Source organism: Sceloporus occidentalis, unplaced genomic scaffold (assembly GCF_023333645.1).
Source record: "Sceloporus occidentalis isolate IW3139 unplaced genomic scaffold, rSceOcc1.0.p SCAF_4, whole genome shotgun sequence".
NCBI classification, from domain to species: domain Eukaryota; kingdom Metazoa; phylum Chordata; class Lepidosauria; order Squamata; family Phrynosomatidae; genus Sceloporus; species Sceloporus occidentalis.
In genome coordinates, this window is record NW_028316984.1 from 108263953 (window position 1) to 108284338 (window position 20386).

A 20386-nucleotide genomic window follows, 5' to 3' on the forward strand; every position below is an offset into this window, starting at 1 on the left:
TAGTCAAAAAGTTCCCATACCTTGGGTCAAATATTAACCAGAACGGATACGACAGTCAAGAAAGCAGAAGAAGACTAGGATTGGTAAGGGCAACTATGAAAGAATAGGATAAAATCCTAAAGAGCAAAGATGTAACTCTGAACATTAAAGTGAGGATCATCCAAACCATATTATTCCCCATCACAATGTACAAATATGAGAGTTGGACAGTGAAGAAAACAGAGAGGAAGAAAATTAACTCATTTTAAATGTGAAGCTGGAGAAGAGTGCTGAGGATATTATGCACAGGCAAGAAGACAAATGGGTTCTTGAATATATGAGGCCTGAACTCTCTGTGGAAGCCAAGATAACTAAATTGAGGATGTCCTATTTTGGGCACAACATGAATCACTTGGAAAGACAATAATGCTAGGAAAGCTATAAGGCAGCAGAAAGAGAAGGAGACCATATAGCCAGATGGATAGACTCAATCAGAGAGGTGAAGGGCCTGAGCCTCTAGCACCTGGGCAGTGGAGGACAGGGGGTCTTGGAGAGGTCTCATCCACAGGATCACTATGAGTTGAGGTCAAATCGAGGGCCATTGACAACAGCAACAACCTCAAACTATTCAGACATTCTTATTGTTTTGCATAAACTGCTTTCTGAAATACTCTAATGCCATCTACTGGTGATGGCCATTTGGTAAATAGTGAATATACTATTTACTTGTGGTATGATTATTATTATTAGCCTTTATTTATAAAGCGCTGTAAATTATCCAGTTTTATTTAGTTGGTGTCCCTTTACCTCTTTTTCAAAAGGGCAGAGTAGCCCTTTGTGTTTTAAATACAGAATTACAAAATAGTACTGGAAAGCATGTACTGTATTAAGATTCACAAGCAAAAGAAGAACTGAGTCTTCATGTGCTTATTGATGGTTGTATTTTATTCTTTAATGAGCCCAACATGTTTATGGCTTAATGATACTGAATGACCTCCTTTATGAGTTATATGTATTCAGTATTTCAACAGCAGAAATTTCTGAAGTTTGCTAGAAAACCTCTCTCCATATAACTGGACTTATGCACAATTTAAAAGGAGGAGTAGCTTATTCCAACAATGGATACAAGCCAATAACGAATATATGTCCTTATCTGAAATGCTTGGGACTGGACATGCTTTAGATTTTGGATATTTTTGGATTTTGGAATATTTGACAGCTGCCTGTTTCTGCCGTATGAATAAATGACCTGGATCACCACCACCACTGGCTTGAAGGCAGAAGCAAGTGGCTGGAGGGCTCCCCGGAGATCTCTTGTATAGTAATCTGTACAACAGTAATCTGGTTTTTGAAATCTTATGTCTGTCTCTGCAGCCCACAAATAATGCACCATCCTTTGAGGTTGCAGCGGTTCTCCTGGTCATTCATCCACATCTACCTCCAGCCTCACAAATATACATACAGCATTACTTGTGCAAAATTCATCTGTCACAAGCATTTATCGCAGGGCACACCATGCCCTGAAGGAATTATTTTTCCAGGCTGACATCCCATGTAGCTTTGGTTTTGTGTTTAACACAGAAACAAATCTATTACCCATTGTTTTTAAAGCAGTACTTCTAAGAACACTCATAACATTAGTGATAATCCTTTCAGCCACTCATCACTTCTAGAGGTTTCACCATCAACAGTAGGGTCCTTACACATCATGGTGTTAACACTGTTAACACCATCCGTCTAAAGTTTCACCTTTTGTTTTTGTCTTCACAATCTAAGATAGAGTGACACCTTTGCAGACAGAAAAAGAAAATAACTTGTTTAAATTTAAATACTTTACATGCTTCACATACATAGAGTATGTGATAAACTGTGAAGGAATGCTCACCAAAAGGTGCAGGGCTTTATCAAGTGATTGGCATTTTAAATTATGTGTGCTATAATATGCTTGTTAGGATCCAGCATGGCATAGTGGTTTGAACTTTGAACTATGACTCTGGAGACCAAGGATCAAATCCTGGCTTGACCATGTAAATCCACTGGGGGTAACCTGGGGCAAGTCACACTCTCAGCCTCAGAGAAGGCAATGGCAACCCCCTCTGAAGAAACTTGCCAAGAAAACCCCATTTTAGTTTTGCCTTAGGGCCACCATAAGTCAGACTTGAAGGCACACAGTAACAAGCTTGTTTCTGGCACCAGTTACCACATCAAACCCCTTTCTCCTCACCAGATTCATCCACTTTGGCTCCTGTAGTTTGAGTCTATGGAAACTTTGTTCTCTCTTTATATCATTTGACATTTTTGTCCCTTGTACTCTTCCATCCATGTATGTGTTTAAATTAATATGATGTCTCAACTAGAATTTCCCTCTGCATTTTTTCAGGACAATCTGTTGGTAGCTATAGAGTTAGCATTGCATTTAAAGGGATGCATCCATTGTGCAAAGCTGGACAAGATATAAACTTTGCTCTCCAAAAACAGTAATGACAATGCAAGCTGTAATCAATGCAGTCATGCTCCTTTTTGGCACATAGTACAGTCATCTATCTAAATTAAGATAGATGACTATACTGTGTGACAAAAAGGAGCATGATTGCACTGATTACAGCTTACACTGTCTATTCAGAGCACCATGGCTTTGATGTATCATTGTTTGGAACATGTTTAAGAATGGGTCTAATGACAGTATCATTTATTTGATGACTGCATTACATAGTGACTCACCTGTCATTTCCTAAGACACAAAATTCAGTGGGAAGAATCTGTGATGTGATGACTTGTCATACTGTGAATGAGTTATTACTAGGCCTGAAACAATGCCGAGGGAAATTCTAGTTGAGACATCTTATTAATTTAAAACACATAAAAATCACCTGAGGGCTGATAGATGGTACTTTCTCTGAGTCTTAAAAAATAAGAAAATTCAAGTGGTTGCTTAGATTCATCAGAATTCCCACTATAGCCCAAAAGAGTCAGGAAAAACTAAAGTGATTTATATCTGTCCAAGAGGCAAGTTTTGATACTTCTAGAGAAATAAAGTAAGCTGCATAGACTGACAGTTCCAGTGGGTGAGAATTTTTATTAGCTGTCAAGGTATTTTCAACATTGAATTTAGCATATGGTTGGATTTTTCCCTATGCACCATGTGTTGCTACTTTTCTTTTAAGGATAATTTGCCTTTGTTGTTTTTGTGTGCCTTCAAGTTGTTTCTGACATATGGCAACCCTACCAAGGGGTATTCTTGGCAAGATTTGTTCAAAGAGCCTTTCTGCTCTCAGAATAGAAACCTTCAATGAAATAAACAGTATTACTGTTTATTTTTTATTTATTTTTTCATAAACAGTCAAAAAAATTGACAGGAGATATTTTTAAACAGAAATGTATAGCATTACTTCATGGACATGTTTTCATATTAAATTTCATGCAGAAAATAGTATAGGCCCAAATTATTAGTGCTGAAGCCTATTAAACATTGATGTTTATCACACTATACCCTTAAAGTGCCACAATTCCAGTTTGACTCCTCTAGCTGCCTCCTGTTGCATTCTCTGCCTGAGAATTCTAAATACCCCTCCTTAAAACTGCCAATCCCAGAATGCAACAGGAGGCAGCTAGAGGAGTCAAACTGGAATTGTGGCACTTTAAGGGTATAGTGTGATAAACATCATTGTGTAATATCAATAACTCAGAGAAGAGAGGAAGGAAATGAAAGTGGTTATCACAACTGAATCCAAAAGCATTTTACCCATTCAGTTCAGCACCTGACATTAATGAGGGCAACCAATTTTGTGTCTTGCCTTTTTAGATTGTAAGGCTGAGGGCAGGGAACTGTCTAATTAAAAGTAATAATAACTGTAAGCCGCTCTGAGAGCCTTAGCAGCTGAAGAGCAGAGTATAAATACTGTAAATAAATAAATAAATAAAACCTTGTGGAATTATTTCTTTTAAATTTTGTGCATGAAAACAATTTTGAATGGAACTCTGGAGGAAATTGCATAGCTAATTGCTCAGAACAGGGTTCACATTTTCACTGAATATAGGCATAAAAGATAGCCCCTGAATGTATGCTGTAAGATCAGAAGTTAGTTTTTGCAAACTTTTAACAGGATATGGTACCTAACACAGAGTACACAAATTATGCTGGATACTAAAAAAATTGTTGTGTTGATCTTCTTTCCTTTTTAGATTTTGAATGGTGGAACTCCAGACATTCCTCCTACCAGTTTACTATCTAGTCAGATCCAAGACAATCCAGGCTATCCATATTCTGACAACTCCTCAATTCTAGGTAAGCATACATCATGGAAACCAGGACAGGTGAAAAGGAGAAAAAACTGGAAATAGTCACTGTGTGGTAGGTCTGGATGGTTTCACAGTACCATCAGGATTGAGTTCTCATAAAAACTGTTTCCAGTTAAGTCAGTGTGAGAGTTCTCTTCAGATATTGTTTCACCGTAACTTTCACCACTCTGTTTTATTAGCTAAGTTGACTAGATCTGATGGGACCTGAGTCGAAGATTAGAGAGTTGTACAATTGCCGCCTAATTTATGCAGTCTACATTTTTTGTAGACTCCCACTGATAGAATCCTGGGTCAATCACTGCTGCAGGATTCACATTTTCTAAATTATTCTAACTGGATCTTACAATTGGTGTTTTAGAAAAACAGTACTTTGATGTTTATTTGCATATTCACACACCAGACGATTGTGCATAGCAAAGTAGAACTTACAGTTGACCCTTGAAACTGAAACAAAAAGTCTGCTTAAAAGTAGTCAAAGCCATTGCAGAATTTTGGTAGCAAGAAGTGTACCATGATTAGCTTATTTGTTTTTCAAAACACCAAGAAAGTTTGAGTCCTAAGCTTTTGAAAAATGTATCAGCCTTCTCCATCTGTTATTTATGAGTATTTCCTCTTACTTTGTATAGTTCAAAATACAAAAATCAGATTAACTCTTTGCTCTCCTGCTGATTAGTTTTAACTTTTTCCATTCTTTTTTCAGAGGAAAACTCACACATAGGCATTGATATGATAGACAATGACCAAGGATCCAGCAGCCCAAGCAATGATGAGGCAGCAATGGCAGTTATCATGAGCCTTTTGGAAGCTGATGCGGGTCTTGGGGGCCCAGTTGATTTTAGTGACTTACCTTGGCCCTTGTAAATGCTACCCAATAGTTTTGACATCTGGATATATCAAAGTGCATTATTGGTGGAATTCTCCCATCTGTGAAACTTGTTGAAATGCTTTTGATGTTTTAATTTCGTAAGCCATATCAAGAGAACTGTCATCCTCCTCCCCTGTGTAATTTTAGACCAAGTGGAGATCAACTTGCTACCGTGCTCCTACATCGATTTGGTTAGCTGTGTATAGCTTGGATTAACTGTATATTTTGGGTTCTGTTCTTGTATTGATGTTTTTGTTTTTTTTAAAAAAAGATCACTGTGCAAACTAAGCACTGGCATCACTGGTAGCTTTTATATGCAAATGGTCATTGCAGCTCTATGGTGTGTTTTTACACTACAGAAAAAAATCCCCTATGTGAATAATGGATATTTCTTATACTAATATATCAGAACTGTTTCTTGTAAGATCCTTTACTATAAATATTGTTGAAGTGTAATGTATTAGACAGTGAAATATTTTTAAAATAAAATGTTTTTCCCTTATTCTAAATTTCTTTACTTGGATTGTGAAAGAAACCTGGATGAAATGCATCCTGGTTACAGAAGAAACCAGCAGCTCTGGACATGTTTTGTTATTGGATCCTGGCATAGAACAATTTCTGAAGAGTCAGCACAGCATTTAAGGCAGTGTCTCTCCACCTTTAATGCCCCCAGATTGTTTTGGACATCAGAAGCTCAGCAAGGCCAAATGTCAACTGGTGGGCAAAAGTCCAAAAACTACTGGTCTGAAGTTTCAAGTGAAATACAAAGAAAGAGCTATGGTGCATATAATTGCATGAGGAAGGACTGACCATAAAAGTCTATACTTAATTAATTATGGCCTAAATCTTTGTGTTAGACTGGACATAGCTATGTGCTAACTTAGCATTCAACAACTGATTCAATCTGTCTCCTATAGTTTGGATTTATTTATTTATTTAATTATCTCGCCCTTTTGCCATCATGGAATTCAAGGCAGGATGAACCAGGGTACCAGTGAAAATGTAGAAGTCTCATTGAAAGGTTTTTATATAGTTGAGATGTATTCTTCATGCTGTTGAACAGAGAGGAGAGAGGAAGAAGCAAAAATACATGCTTACTACCCTCAAACTTTTCTAGATTCTTGTTAGTGCCTCTTTTCTCTCCTGCTTGTGCCAGCTCCTTATCAGACCATAATTCCTAGGGCTTTCTTGGGATGCTCTTCTCACCATTTCTTCAGAATTGCTGTTGTCCTTGCTTCCAGGCTCTCTTAAGTTACCCATTCTCAGGGTGGAAGAAGGAGCAACCCACAACCCCATATCAGCTAATCACAGCAGGAGTCCCAAAATTTCAATTCTGTTTTCTCCCTCAAGTTTTAATTTTCCTGCCTTCTCAGCCAGTTAAGCTTTCCAACTTCCTTCCCTCTTTCTTGAAATCTATGTCTAAAGAATTAAATATAAAATAGATTTGCAGCTAGTGATTTAGCAAAGAAAAACACAGGTTACAAAATTTGGATGGTGAAAGAGGATTCCTACTTACCTTCTGAGAAAAAACAGCCATTATAGGAAAAAAAAATAATTACAAAAATCTTCCCCAAGACTACAAGTACGCAGGATAGTTTGAAGTTTTGAAACTATGCCATTTAGTGATTATCTCCTTTGAAGCAAGCTTAGTACTAGAACAATGAGAAAAAACTTTGTATTCTTGAGGTTGTCAGACAAAATACAACCTAGTGGAAAAGACCAAACAGGTTTTCTTAGGTGCATATTGTCAGACATTTATTTTGTAAATAGAAGAATTCAGCTGCTATCCTGGTTACTATTTTAGAGAAAAATGTAGTAACTTAAAGGTAAAGGGCATAAATGCCTAGCCGTAACCGACTGTAGGGGTAGTGCTCATCTCCATTGCTAAGCTGAAGAGCCAGAGTTGCCTGAAGACTACTCCATGGTCATGTGGCCAGCACAACTGCATGGAACACTGTTACCTATCTACTTGCATTTGCATGCTTTTGAACTGCTAGGTTGGCAGAAGCTGGGACTAGTGACGAGAGCTCACCTCATCATGCGGCACTTGGGCCTCAAACTGCCAACCCTCTGATAATCAGAACTGGTGTCTCAACCGCTTAACCATGACAGCTAGTATTAAAATAATGGCAATTTTTATTTGAATGAAAAACTTGAGTTTACAATCAGTTAATAAGTGAAGAGTGAACGATTTGCATTTATCTATTCCATAACATATGAAAAAACCTCTCCGTAAATAAATATTTCTGTGAACAGATTTAAGGTAAGGCAATTTTTAAAGATAAAGCCCATATCAGTTGTTTCTGACCCTTGCACAAGGCTCACATCAAACATGAAAAACCCTTCATTGGATAAGTCTGAAAAAATGGCCATTGGATCACAACCCAAAAGCCCCAGTGGCAAGAATTTTGTGCTCATCCATAAGAGAATAGAGTTAAGCAGGCTCATCATATCTGTTCAGAACTATTTACATTTAGCTGAATAGAAAGTCTCCAAAAGAAGCACTCTGTTAGTCAACATTGTGCATCGTGACTATAAAAATGGCTTTGAGAATTTTTTGTCCACCATTTATAAAGTGCCACTATCAATTAAGTCTGCATTTTGCCCACTGTGTACCAAAATATTGAATAAACCATAGCCTCCATATCCTGCTATTTCTGACAGAGCCTTAGGATGAGGACAGTCCACCATACAACCAATACCACAAAAACCTACTTACTGGTAAACAAATGCAGGTATATAACTGAACCTCATGATGTTACACATATACTCCTACACACCATAATCAGATCCCACTTTGGTCTTTTTTAAGTCCATACTGCAATAACCTAAAACATTTTATGTTCATTACACAATGGAGAGAAGCTGGAATTGCAGTGCAGTATGAGCTCATTACAGCATCTTCATTTTTATAATAGCATGCTTTTGTTTAACCAAGAGTTTGGATCAGAGTGGCAAGTTCTGTCCCTCAGGATCCACATCACTGTTGCTGGGTGGAGGATGAATGGGCAGACTATCCAGTTCATCCACCTGGGGAGTGGGATGCATCACCACTAGCTGGTCCTGGGGAATATCTGCTGCAGCAGCTGCCAGATTGGTAATAGATTTACTTTTTACACACTGGAAGTCAACATGCCGACTCTTCCCTTCCTCCTTCTCCCATGACATCCGTATGAAAGGTCTTTGGACATAATTGTAGATCACCTCTGGCCTTCCACCTGGCCGTTTCTTAACCTTTTCCTTGTATGTAGGGTAACCTAAAATATAAAAGACAAATGCAATTAATTTCCATTTCAGTTTAAAGAACTGCACTCTCTGGAGCAAGTAAGAAACCACCAAAATTTATGCAGCCAACCAAGTACACTAGGTTTTAGCAGCATTACGCAGCATCTCTTCTTTTCTCCACCCTTGACAGAAGAAATTGTTAACATATCTTGTTGCTAAAAACAATGAGAAACAGAATGACTTATTTAAATAAGCTAACATTCTATAAGAGAATTAATACATTCTGTGCTGAAATTTCAATTTATAAGACAGTACTTATACAAAAAGATTTACTGGTATAAAAATGGAACATGAAAAGGCATATCCAGCCATTTTGAAGTCTCTACATCCCTATAATTTCTTTTGTAGAAAAGCAGAAGTATGCACACAGTGATATGTTACTGAGGGTTTACCATAAAAAGAACCTCTAAGTTATCTTACCTTCTATACCTAATCGAATCTTCTTGAGACCCCTTTCCTTAAGAACCGATTTGGCCACATCTCTGTTCTCAATGTATTTGAAGAATCTATACAATTTTGTGCTATAAATAACTGGGAAAAAATACATTTCATAGGTTACTAAATTGCATACAGTCTTTACTCATGTTTCCCTAATAAAGCTCAAGAATGAATGTGTCCTGCACTAGTATTAAATGTTTTCAATATTACTTAGATTAGAAGATTAATTCTATTTGCTTTGTGATAATAAAGAGAAGGATGCCGCCTGAACCAACTATGGGAGGAACAAGCTCAGGGCTGCTAGACCAAACCCCAACATCCCTTCTTCACCTCCAAGTTTAAGGTCTTAAGAAGGCCAGTCCAGAAAAGGATTCTTCATACATTCAGCAGAATGGGCTTCAGATCCTACCCATGATGAGGAACTCTGGATCATCAGGGTGACAATTTCCAGGGGGGATTCTAAGTGCACTGAATCAATGGTAATTCCTGCTCAACATAGGAAGAATATGTATGGGCGAAGCCTGAAAGCACAGAATGCAGCAGAGGGGGCTATCCTGAGCTGTCCTGTACTTCCTGTCATCTGTTCAAGCAATAATCCCTGAATAAGGCAGTTGTCTTCGTGTACATCAAAAAGCAACTTTAAATTGTAAAAAAATCTACTGTTAACAGCCCTTATACATTCTTCTTCCCAATCTTATTTCTCTAACTGCTAATTAGGTACAGTGAATTATTTTAATCAGATGTAAGATATTTCCACAGGAATAACAATGTGTTCTTGGCATTTCCTTTCCTCATTTTTAAATACTTTATGAATGAACACCTTAATTTAATGAATTATTTTCATTCATGGCTTACCAAACCAACTACGATTTAATTTCCCTTCTGATGATGGAACTTTGAAAAAGATTCATTCAAGGGTTTAGATACAAAAATGGAAGGGAACATCCCAGAACATGTTTTAAAATGTTGAAAACATTACTTCAAAATCCTCCAGTCTCTGAACAAGAATTTACTTAATGTAAGAATACCATCTACTGGAGGGTGATTAAACTAAAGAGTACAATCAGATGCTCTGCAATAGTGGGTTTTTCAAGTTACAAAGAAAACTATCTGACTTACTTTGTGAATATTCCTCCCCCATCTGTGGAGGATATTCTTCATCCCAATCAACCACATCATCATCAGTGAGCACCACAATATGGCACTCTCTTTCCCCACTCTGAGCACTGGCTACCATCAATGGGAGTATCATTTCTTCAAGGTAAAATTCAAACTGCTTCCGAGCACCATCATTCGATAATTCATGCATAAGAGCACCTGAAATCAAAACACGCAAACTATTACAACTGAAAACTTGTTTGGCTATTTACCAGTCATTACCACATGTCTTAAATCACAAGACAAGTTCACTACTGTTTTTAACTGGACAGGGAGCTGAGCAGACACCCATTTGTCACAAAGACTGATTTCCTAGTGGGGGCTGTCTTTACAGCTATAATGTTAAGCAAATATTTAAAAGAGAATAATGCTATGTTAGGTATGGAGAGCCATTTGGAAATACTGTATTATTCTTTTAAAATCATTTGGCTGTATTGTTGCATAAATGTCTTGACAGTACTACTATTCTCATACTTTCCCAAAAATATGGCTGGGATTCTACATTGTCATACCTAACTATGATGATGTACTCTGTTGTCATGGTTATTTCTGACAATGTGGCCCCACAAAACCAACCTTTTCAACCTGACAGTACCAAGCCAAATGCAGACTGAGATGCTGGAAAAAGACATTTCCAGTACTTTCCTAGTCTTGGGACATATCAAGAACAGACAGCTGGAGAGACCCCTCAGGGTCTTGTCACAATTTCTTGACTCAATGCAAGTACCACATAGTACCCACCAAAATGGGAGAGCACTGTAATCATTACTTTCCAGTGCCCCTATCTGCAGTGCTTTGGGATTCCTTCAGCTGGGGCACTGCTAGGCTGAAAGGGTAGGGTTGGGGGTCACATTTGTAAACCCCCAGCTTTTTGGCCTGTGAGGGAGAGAACAGGCTGGCCCAGCTCCATCAGGGCTAGCCTGAAGAAAGAGGCTCCTCCCTCCTTAACAGTCATCCTTCGGCCTGTGAGGGAGTGAATAGGCTGGCCCAGCTCCATCAGGGCTAGCCTGAAGAAAGAGGCTCCTCCCTCCTTAAGTCATCCTTTGGCCTGCGAGGGAGTGAATAGGCTGGCCCAGCTCCATCAGGGTTAGCCTGAAGAAAGAGGCTCCTACCTCCTTAACAGTCATCCTTCCGCCTGTGAGGGAGTGAATAGGCTGGCCCAGCTCCATCAGGGCTAGCCTGAAGAAGAAGAGCCCTCCCTCTGGTCCATCTGCCTTGGTCCAGGCCTCAGAGGGAGAGAAGAACTACTGGACCTGATCCCCTCCCCTCCTCACCATTCCCTTCTCTTTATGTGTCGTGTCTTGATCTTGAAAAAGGAATAGTGGTATATAAGAATAAATTATTATTATTATTATTATTATTATTATTATTATTATTATTATTTTAGATTGCAAGCCTGAGGGCAGGGAACTGTCTATTATCCCCTCTGTTGTAAGCCACTTGGATTCCCAGTGATTGGGCGGCATATAAATAAATCCTATTATTATTATTATTATTATTATTATTATTATTATTATTATTATTATTATTAATCCTATTATTATTAGGATCTTGTAATTAATGAACATGAGGCCAGCTATTCAATTTACAAAGCTAAATAAGTATGACTCAACTAAATAACACAGTCAAAAACAACTGATAAAGTTTCAATATTTTTAACAGGCATAAATTGATATTACAAAGACTGAGCATAACACCCAATCAATTAAAGTGTTGTTTTTTGTGGGGTTTTCGGGCTATGTGGCCAGAAACTCTTCTAGAAAATAGCCACATAGCCCGAAAAACCCACAAAAAACTATGGATGCCGGCCATGAAAGCTTTCAACTTCACAATTAAAGTGTGTTTTACATATGTAGATAAGATTTTGGTATTATATAATATTTTATATTCTGGGCAAAATAACTTAAAACATAAATATGTAAATCAATTTCATCACCATACTTACTAAGGTCTCTACATTTGATAGTACTGTAATCAAAAGAAATACAGAGATAGTCGCAAGCCTCCCTTAATTCAGGTATAGATATTCCATCAGGACAGCGGATCACCCCAGTCTTGTAGTAATCCTTTAAAAGACAAAAGGACAAAATTTAATGTAACTAGGGCATGGTACAGACCTCCCAAAAAGGGAGCCCTGCCGGCGCCTCCCCCCCCCCCCCCCGCAGGGAAGCTGCAGCCACCAAACCACGCAGCTTCCTGCCGGCAGAAAAAGAACCCGCAAAAAGTGGGTTCTTTTTGCGCCGCCATTGTGATGCCTGAGTGTGCCAATGGTACATCAGGACATCAAGCACGACGCAATGTGCAGATGCTATGCGTCCGTCACATAACAATGGTGGCACCCATATACACGGGGGCACCACCACTGTTACGGCACCGTGCCGTACTAGCGCTAGGGACTGTGTGGTTGCCGCGCAGTCCCTTAACCCTAGTACGCCGCCAGCACGGTGCATTTGGAGCATCTGTATCATGCCTAAGACACTGGGAGGAAGCATGCTTCTTGAAAAGATTCCCATTTCCCCAAACCATAATTTTTTGCTTATGGCCTGGGGGGGGGGGGGGGGAGTAGGTTAGATTCACACCTTCAAAAAGTACTTTTTAAAATATCAGAAACCATGTAGGATGTGGCAGCCTATCCTGTCAGGTGTGAAATGAAAGGATCATATGACTGGAATTGCTCTGGCTGGTGAGTAACCTCTAAGTACAATTAGAAGTGTTAGGTTATGGCTTGTGCATCTTAGGAAATGTCTCTCTCCATCAAAGACCATTGGTCTAATCAAAATGTATGTATTTCTCTCTCACCATCCCTTAACCACCCAACTACAAACTACTCTGTTTTGGCATTACTCTGGTATTCTCTGGATGCTTACCAGAAATTCTTTAGTGAGAAGATCAATAACACTGATTAGCCCTCCCTGAAAGAGCTTACCCACTGTTACTGACAATGTGTTGCCCCAAAGGCACTGGTTCTATTCCAGAATGCAGCTCATGCTGGGCTAGCAAACTCTGACCAAAATAGCCAATGGTCCAAATGAAATGAAAGTGCACACTACACTCTCCAGAATTCTCTGAAATTCAAAGTCTTGTTGCAGTTAAGTGATACGGGCAGTGGGGGTCGGGGGTGGGACACAACACACAGAAGGTTTGAAAATCACTAGCCAGGTCCTCATCATTGGAAAATGTGAACTGAAACAATAGAAAAATCACCATTTGAAATTCAAGTAGTTCTCTCCATACTTTGCTGAAATAAGTTAATTTCTATTGCTATACTTTACTACAAAAGTTTCATAACATACGATTTTATAAAGAAGCAAGATTTTATTCTATTGTTGAAGTGAATGAATAACATCTAAAAATAGATATGGTTTATACATCCCTTGATTTCAGTCTAAGCCTTTTGATTACACAGCTGGAAAGAGAACTGCATTGCAAAGGATTTTCATATTACACTTATTCTTTCAAACAATGTCTTTCTCTTTATGTAAGAATGAAGCAGAGGGATGCCAGGCACAATGAAATGCTGCCTTGCAGGAATTCTTAGTTTACTTCAGTTACAAACCTTCACACAAGAATATTCTAGGGGTTTTTGTTTCTTTCATTCCACATATAAAATATAAAATAATATATAAAATAAAATAAAATGATATCTCACCAGAATAGCACGAAATACAGTGGAGCCAATTCCTTCAGCCACTTCATACTCTCCCTTTTCATTGGGCCGTGTGAAATTATGTTCTCTTCCTGATCCAAACATCCTATATAAAAAGATAATTTATATAAAATTAATTTCAGGTATGTAATTAATTAATGCTCAAATTAGTGAAATTTCAGAAAGGCTGAACAAAATCAGACCAGAGGATCCGATACCTTGAGATTTTAAGCACATGTACTATTTGAGTCTGATTACTTCAGATAAAATACAAGTGGACTATACAAGAGTGAACCAAATCCATATTAATTCAAAGCTCATCTTCACTACAGTGTGTTTTCTAATTGGTGCCAGGGATGAATACCAACTTTTAATGGGGACCAATTTACCTCTCTTCCTTGATGGGTTCAGTGCCAACATGACTAAACATTTCCACAGGGGAATCTTTGGTTTTCCAGAAATCTGAATACAACTCCCCTCAATCTCACTCAATACAATCAATGGTAAAGGGCTGCTGAAGTTGCAACCCAAAATACCAGGAAGGCCAAAGACTTCTGACCTTTACCATACAAGAATATTATCATTAAAGGTTATATTAAACTTAAAACTAGAATGCTGCAGCTCTGTGGGACAGATTATGACTGGCATTCTACTAGTTACATTCACAGATATAAGTTAACCTTATGACGTTTGTCTATTTTTTACTTGTGCAAATACTGGTATTCCTTTCCTCTTTCTGCAATGGCCAAAGCCCCCCTGGACCCTCCCACACCATTTAGGCTCTGGTGGAAAGCCAGTGGCAGAGGAATCGCAGAAGCAACTGGCTATGTCCCTGCAACCACACATGAAATGATTAAATCAGCTGCTAAAACCTCTGGAGGATCCTGGCAAATGATGCAATCAGTTGCACCTGGGCACAGGGACAAAGCCAGATGATTCTGTAATATCTCTTCCTCAAACAGAAAATGAGCATGGGGGTTTCGGTACTTTTATTGTAGACTGAGCGTGGTAACTGGCTCAGCATAGCCTAGTTCTCACATGCAGAACTACTACACTACACTGAGCCATGTAGTGACCAATGTATGTTCATAGTACCACATCTGGTATCCGACTACAAAACAACATAATCACAGGTAACTTCACATGAGCAAAAGCATTAATCAGGTGGTATTTTAAGTACTGCTAAGAAACAGTCATATAAGTTACATCTCTTTAAACCAGTGACTCCCAAACTCTGGTCTTCCAGGTGTTTTGGACTTCAGCTTCCAGAAGCCTCAGCCATTTTGGTCAACAGTCTGTGATTCAGGGAGCTGGAGTCCAAAACACGTGGAGAACTACAGTCTTGGAATCACTGCTCAAAACCATCTAAGGCAAGGACAGTCATCCCAACAGCTAAGCTGCATTTTATGAGAGAAACACAACAGAGAGTAATGAACTCAGAATAGTCCATTAAACTGTTTTGTCAGGATCAGTGGAGAACTGAAGGGGGGAAAATGAAACAAAACAAATATTTGCTGTTAGCGATTCAGAGAACCATCCATGTATGTAATAAAATGCAGTACCAACCTGCCCAACATTGTATTTGGCTGTGCAGTAAAAACAGAAGGATCTACAACAAATCGAGTGTTGTCCACTATAAGTGTTACTCTCTCAGAGGTTCGTATGTTCCGAGCTCCCTCTTTTGCATTTTCATACACAAAAACCATTTCTCCAGCATTCTTGCAACTCCCATCTGAACTTGACTGGCTGCTGTTTCTACTGCTGTTCCCAAGACTACTATTAGAACCATTCGGAGACGTTTTCTGAGGCCGAGGGCTGCTTGGCCGAGATGAACTATGATCCTTCTCACGCTCTGAAATGAAAACCAATAAAAGCCAATAAAAATGGCAACCTTGTCATTTTGTTATGGTGACTCAGTATGTGACTTTTAAGGTTGTGAGGAAAAGGCTAAGAGAGGAAGAAGGAAAAAAATCTTTCAGCCATCTCTGCCCAGCTGTATATTAGCTTCTGCCACTGCATGGATAGGAATATCTTTGTATGACTGGCAACAGAGAGGGACCTTGTCATTTTGTTATGGTGACTCAGTGTATGACCTTACAGCAAGAACTCAGTGTGACCTTAAAGATTGTGAGGGAAAGGCTAAGAGAGGAAGAAAGAAATCTCTCAGCCTTCTTTGCCCATCTGTATACTGGCTTCTGCCACTGCATGGAATGGACTATCTTTGTGTGACTGGCAACAGAGAGAGCCTTGTATAGATATCAGTAGCTTCCATGATTCCTGCTGCACAAATCATATGAACTGAAAAGTGGAGGTGGCCAACCTCTGGCCCTGCGTTTCAGCTCACAGTTTATGCACCCTAGCTTGAGACCTTTTTTTTTTAATCCGCCTGTTTTTGCTGATGAGCTTTATTCATCTTTACTCTGGATATTTAGGTGACATTACAAGTATACACAGCTATTCACTTGTGACATTTTGAGTCTCATTTTGGGTGAAAGACAGAATATTAAATCCATTCCAATCAATAAATAAAATATTGGTATTTGGGTAAGAAAAAACAAAACAAAACCTTCTCCCCACACCCTATCCAAATCATCAACCACCTTTTAAACAGAGTGAAATGTTGGCACACTATAGAATAAGATCATTACAAGAAAGCCCAACATCAAATTATATTTTGATGCAAGTGCCTTGTTGTGGTTGAAAGATTGGTTAAATCTTGAAAACAAAAAACTATTAAAACTAGAAGGGCATGACCTTCGGTTTGGGTTTCATGCGTATTTATATTACGAAAAAATAAAAGCCCACCAGGGGTTTAAAAACCACTATATTAGAGCATCAATTTATAGAATCTGGACCAAGTATAGGAGATGGATTAGTATGAAAACCCCCTTATGGCTTTCCTCCCATGAAGCAATATTTGATCCTTTGAAAAATCTACCGGATGAACAGAAATGGATGACATATGAAGATATACTAGTTAAGAAAAAGGATGATTTTGTTTTAAAACCTTTGGAACAATTAAGGGAGGAGGGCCATAACTGTAATTGGTTTCTATATCATCAAATCAAATCCAAATTCAGAGAAGATAAAAAAAACCCTAGGATTTACAGGGAAAACAACGGAATTAGAGAAAATTATGTTAAAGGGGAAAAAGTCGGGTGCTTTATCGGCTATATATAAGAAATTGTTAGAATACTGGTTGGAAAAGGAAATCATAAAAGATAATATGATAAAATGGGCGGTAGACTGTAAAAAAGCTTTGGACTTGTCACAGTGGGAAAAATCTTGGAAAGTAAGACTTAAATATTCTACCTGTCAAGATATTAGAGAAAACTATTATAAAATTATTTACAGATGGCATTTATCACCAGATAAATTGGTAAGAATATACGGAAATGGATCAAATCGGTGTTGGAAATGTAAAAATGAAAAGGGAACCTTCTTTCACATGTGGTGGGAGTGTGAAGAAGCTAAGAGATTTTGGATAATGATTAGAAATGGAATACAGGAAATTGGCAAGTTAAACTTAAGTCTCAAACCAGAAATCCTTCTGTTAAATATAATACCCGATGAAACCGAAAGGAAACACGGAAGAATAAATTTCTATATGTTGACTGCAGCACGATTAGTATATGCCAGATACTGGAAAGTTAGTAAAGAAATTGGTATGGAAGAATGGGTTTTAAAACTATTGGATTTGATGGAAACGGATTTGGCATCAAAAAAATTGGAGGACAGAGGAAACACTCGATATCACTCAGATCAGGGAAGGAAGGAAGGCAATATAGAAAAAGAAGATTGGCAAAGAATTATTGATTATATTTCTGAGAAATGGCCAAATATCCAAAACAAAATTGACAAGGGCTTTTTGAAAGAGAACTGATTATGTATATCCAATTAAATTGATATAATAATTTCCTTAAAGGAAAATAAAATAAAATAAGAAAAGACAGTTTAGGTAAATATCACAATTAAGCTATTGGGCATTATGGATATACAAGTTATTGCGTCAAATAGATAATTGGAAATTACAGATATTTAAAATAAATAAAGAAGGAAAAGTAGAAAGGAAACAGTAAGAAAATGAAACGGTTTGGGTTTGCTTTGGAAGTCTTTTTAATTTGTCGAATGATTGAAGGTATGGAAGGAAGAAGGAAAGTATGATTATGAGAATGATGGGGGCTGGTTATGGGGGGTGGGGGGATTGAATTGTTATTTGTTATATGTAATGCGAGTTGTTGTATAAATGTTGTATGTGTTTATATTGTTTGCTTAATAAAATAATTTAAAAAAAAAAGAAAGCTTACTTCCTAAGATTAACAGAACACAGAATATTTCTCCAAAAATGTTTTTACACACAGTTAATATTTTCTGAGAAATATGTCCTCTATTTTAGTCTGTCATTATACAGTGTGCCCGCGCCATACGCGGGCGCGCCATACGCGGCCTTGAGCATATGCGCTCAAGCTGCGGCGCGCGCGCAGGGCAGCACGTCCCATTCAATTTGGCCACTGCGACATATGGACACAGCACCAGAGGCACGCCATGATGCCAGACACCATGTGGAGTGGAGTGCAATGTCAGGGCTCCCTGAGGGGCAGAATCGAACATGTGTTGTGAGGACACTATGCCGCGACTCTGCCCCCATGCCGGCCTTAATGGCCGATGTGTACAGGGCCTAAGTACTTAAGATAAAACAGCATTTACATTGCTAATAAGAACACAATATCACGGGGCAGAGAGGAACAGGAACATTATTACATACCTCCTTGATGTTGTCTTGTTGGGGAAGTAACATTTCTGATACATGGTGTGAGCTGAGATTCTAACCTTTCATGTGAAGAATCACGTGATCTATCACTTGATCTGCGTCTGTCACGTGACCTTTCATGCCCACCACTAGCACCGTGGAGACTCATTTTGCTGCAATCCCCTTTAGCAAGACGAGATGAAGTACTACAAAGAGAAACACATGTTTATGTTTAGGTAAACTATGGTTAATTTAAGAAGTAGCCAAATATACCATATTCATGCACAAATTATCAATGTCTTAATTTTCAGTTTGGGTAGCTGACCATTGGTGGCATCCTGTTACTGCCATATGCAGGCATATCGTATACTCATCTTTAAATTGAAAAATTTATGCCCCAAAATTGACCCCAAAATCCCAGGTCAATTTATTTATGGGTCAGTATGGTAATGTGATAGCAGCTCTTTTAGATTTCACCATGCAGTCAAGACAGCAGTTTCTTTCTCTCTTGAGCAGAAAGAGTTCTGAGTTATTAATTGCTGTTTCTGTAAGTCCCTCTCCTGCCTGCACACCACTGTCTCGGAAGTGAAAGCTGAAACACTGAAGCAGAAAATCTCGTGGGTGGATTGATTGTTGCTTTTTTAAGAGTCCCTCTTGCCACATGCACACATATACACACTGAAGGAGCCTCCAAGTTTTACTCTCAACTTATCCATGGGTCATGCCAAAATCCCTAATTCTGGTCCCAAAACTTCCCTCAACTTATACATGAAGTCAGCTTATAGTAGAATATCTACGGTAAGCCAACCTCAAGTCTGTGCCTGCCTGTTTTTGGCTGGTATTCCCTTCATCCCATTACAGAAACTCAAGCCTGTCCTCAGACCTAATGTGAAACTTTTGACGAGCCCTGCCCCATAAGCATTCCATGTCTAATGTAAATCAGAAGGGATTGTAGAAGTACCTTGGTATGTCCCACAGCCAGACACAAAATTATTACATCAGCTACCTGTCTCTCTGGAGGACTTCAAGAAGATGATGCAATTTCTTTGCATCTGTCTACATACAGGAACATAGTCTGAAAGCTCTGTGTGCCTCCCCTCCACCAAACATAGAATGGATATAGTGTGGCTTCAGTAGCTCTATGGCAGGTCTGAAAGGGTGGTATGTGGCTCAGCAGACAACACTTCCACATGCAAAACTAGTATGTTACACTGATCCATGAGGAATTGCAGTATTATATATTAATCTCAGTAACATTCTAATATCAACGTCTGAAGAGTTCAGAAAGAAGATCATAACTTGCAGGGAAACATAAACCAGAATGCTACTGATGTACTAAGCTGGTGGGTTCACTTTTTCTGAGGTTATGCATGGGTGGTGAGGGAAAGCAGACAAAATCTGTTGGATCCAATGAATGAATCTTCAATGAATCTCTTCCTTCATAGTTTTCCTCCCACTACCAGTGCCTATGCTGGAATAATCACACTGATGTAGTCCATCAACTAGATTCCTACCTTTATGTCTATATTAACAGGATCATTATGCTGCTGCTCTCTTTAATAAAACTTAAAACATCCTGCTTTTAAGACTATCGTGTAGTATGTTCAAACCTTACTGTGCTACACTGAATAAAAGAATCAGTGTGTATAATGAACTGAGAAACAAGAAATTCTTTGAATACATATATTCAAAGAATACATATTTTTGTTCTGAAACAAGTCAAATTTAGTTCTTAAATACTGGAGAAGAAATTTGAGATTATGTTTTTTAAATCAGCCCAACAATTAACTTATTCTAGATAATTTAACAAAATAAATGCAATCCTGCCTTATTTGAAAAGATAAAAATTAATTTAATTTCTCAAATTAAGTGAAATTAAGATTACAAAGGTTCACAAAGTAAGAAACCTCTTTACAGTGAAAACATTAATTATCTATGCTATTAGGTCACATTTGGCCTATCAATC

At 38.4% G+C, this 20386-nt stretch overlaps 2 protein-coding genes across 13 annotated transcripts in view; one reads left to right on the plus strand and one right to left on the minus strand.

Moving 5' to 3' along the window:
• The window catches only part of BMAL1 (basic helix-loop-helix ARNT like 1), a 76846-nt gene extending 71201 nt beyond the window's left edge, over positions 1-5645 (plus strand). For all 7 annotated transcript variants that reach the window (XM_089521207.1, XM_089521211.1, XM_089521206.1 and 4 more), the window contains 2 exons: positions 4162-4264; positions 4979-5645. In XM_089521207.1, coding sequence (XP_089377333.1) covers positions 4162-4264; positions 4979-5139 — 264 coding nt within the window. In that variant the 3' untranslated portion in view covers positions 5140-5645. The remainder of the gene's footprint in view (positions 1-4161; positions 4265-4978) is intronic.
• A 1616-nt stretch (positions 5646-7261) lies between these two features.
• Positions 7262-20386, minus strand: part of BTBD10 (BTB domain containing 10) — a 43157-nt gene continuing 30032 nt past the window's right edge. For all 6 annotated transcript variants that reach the window (XM_089521218.1, XM_089521215.1, XM_089521217.1 and 3 more), the window contains 7 exons: positions 18436-18626; positions 15237-15522; positions 13674-13776; positions 11970-12090; positions 9986-10183; positions 8849-8959; positions 7262-8400 (listed from right to left, as the gene is read on the minus strand). In XM_089521218.1, the coding sequence (XP_089377344.1) occupies positions 8090-8400; positions 8849-8959; positions 9986-10183; positions 11970-12090; positions 13674-13776; positions 15237-15522; positions 18436-18589 (1284 nt within the window). In that variant the 5' untranslated portion in view covers positions 18590-18626 and the 3' untranslated portion in view covers positions 7262-8089. The remainder of the gene's footprint in view (positions 8401-8848; positions 8960-9985; positions 10184-11969; positions 12091-13673; positions 13777-15236; positions 15523-18435; positions 18627-20386) is intronic.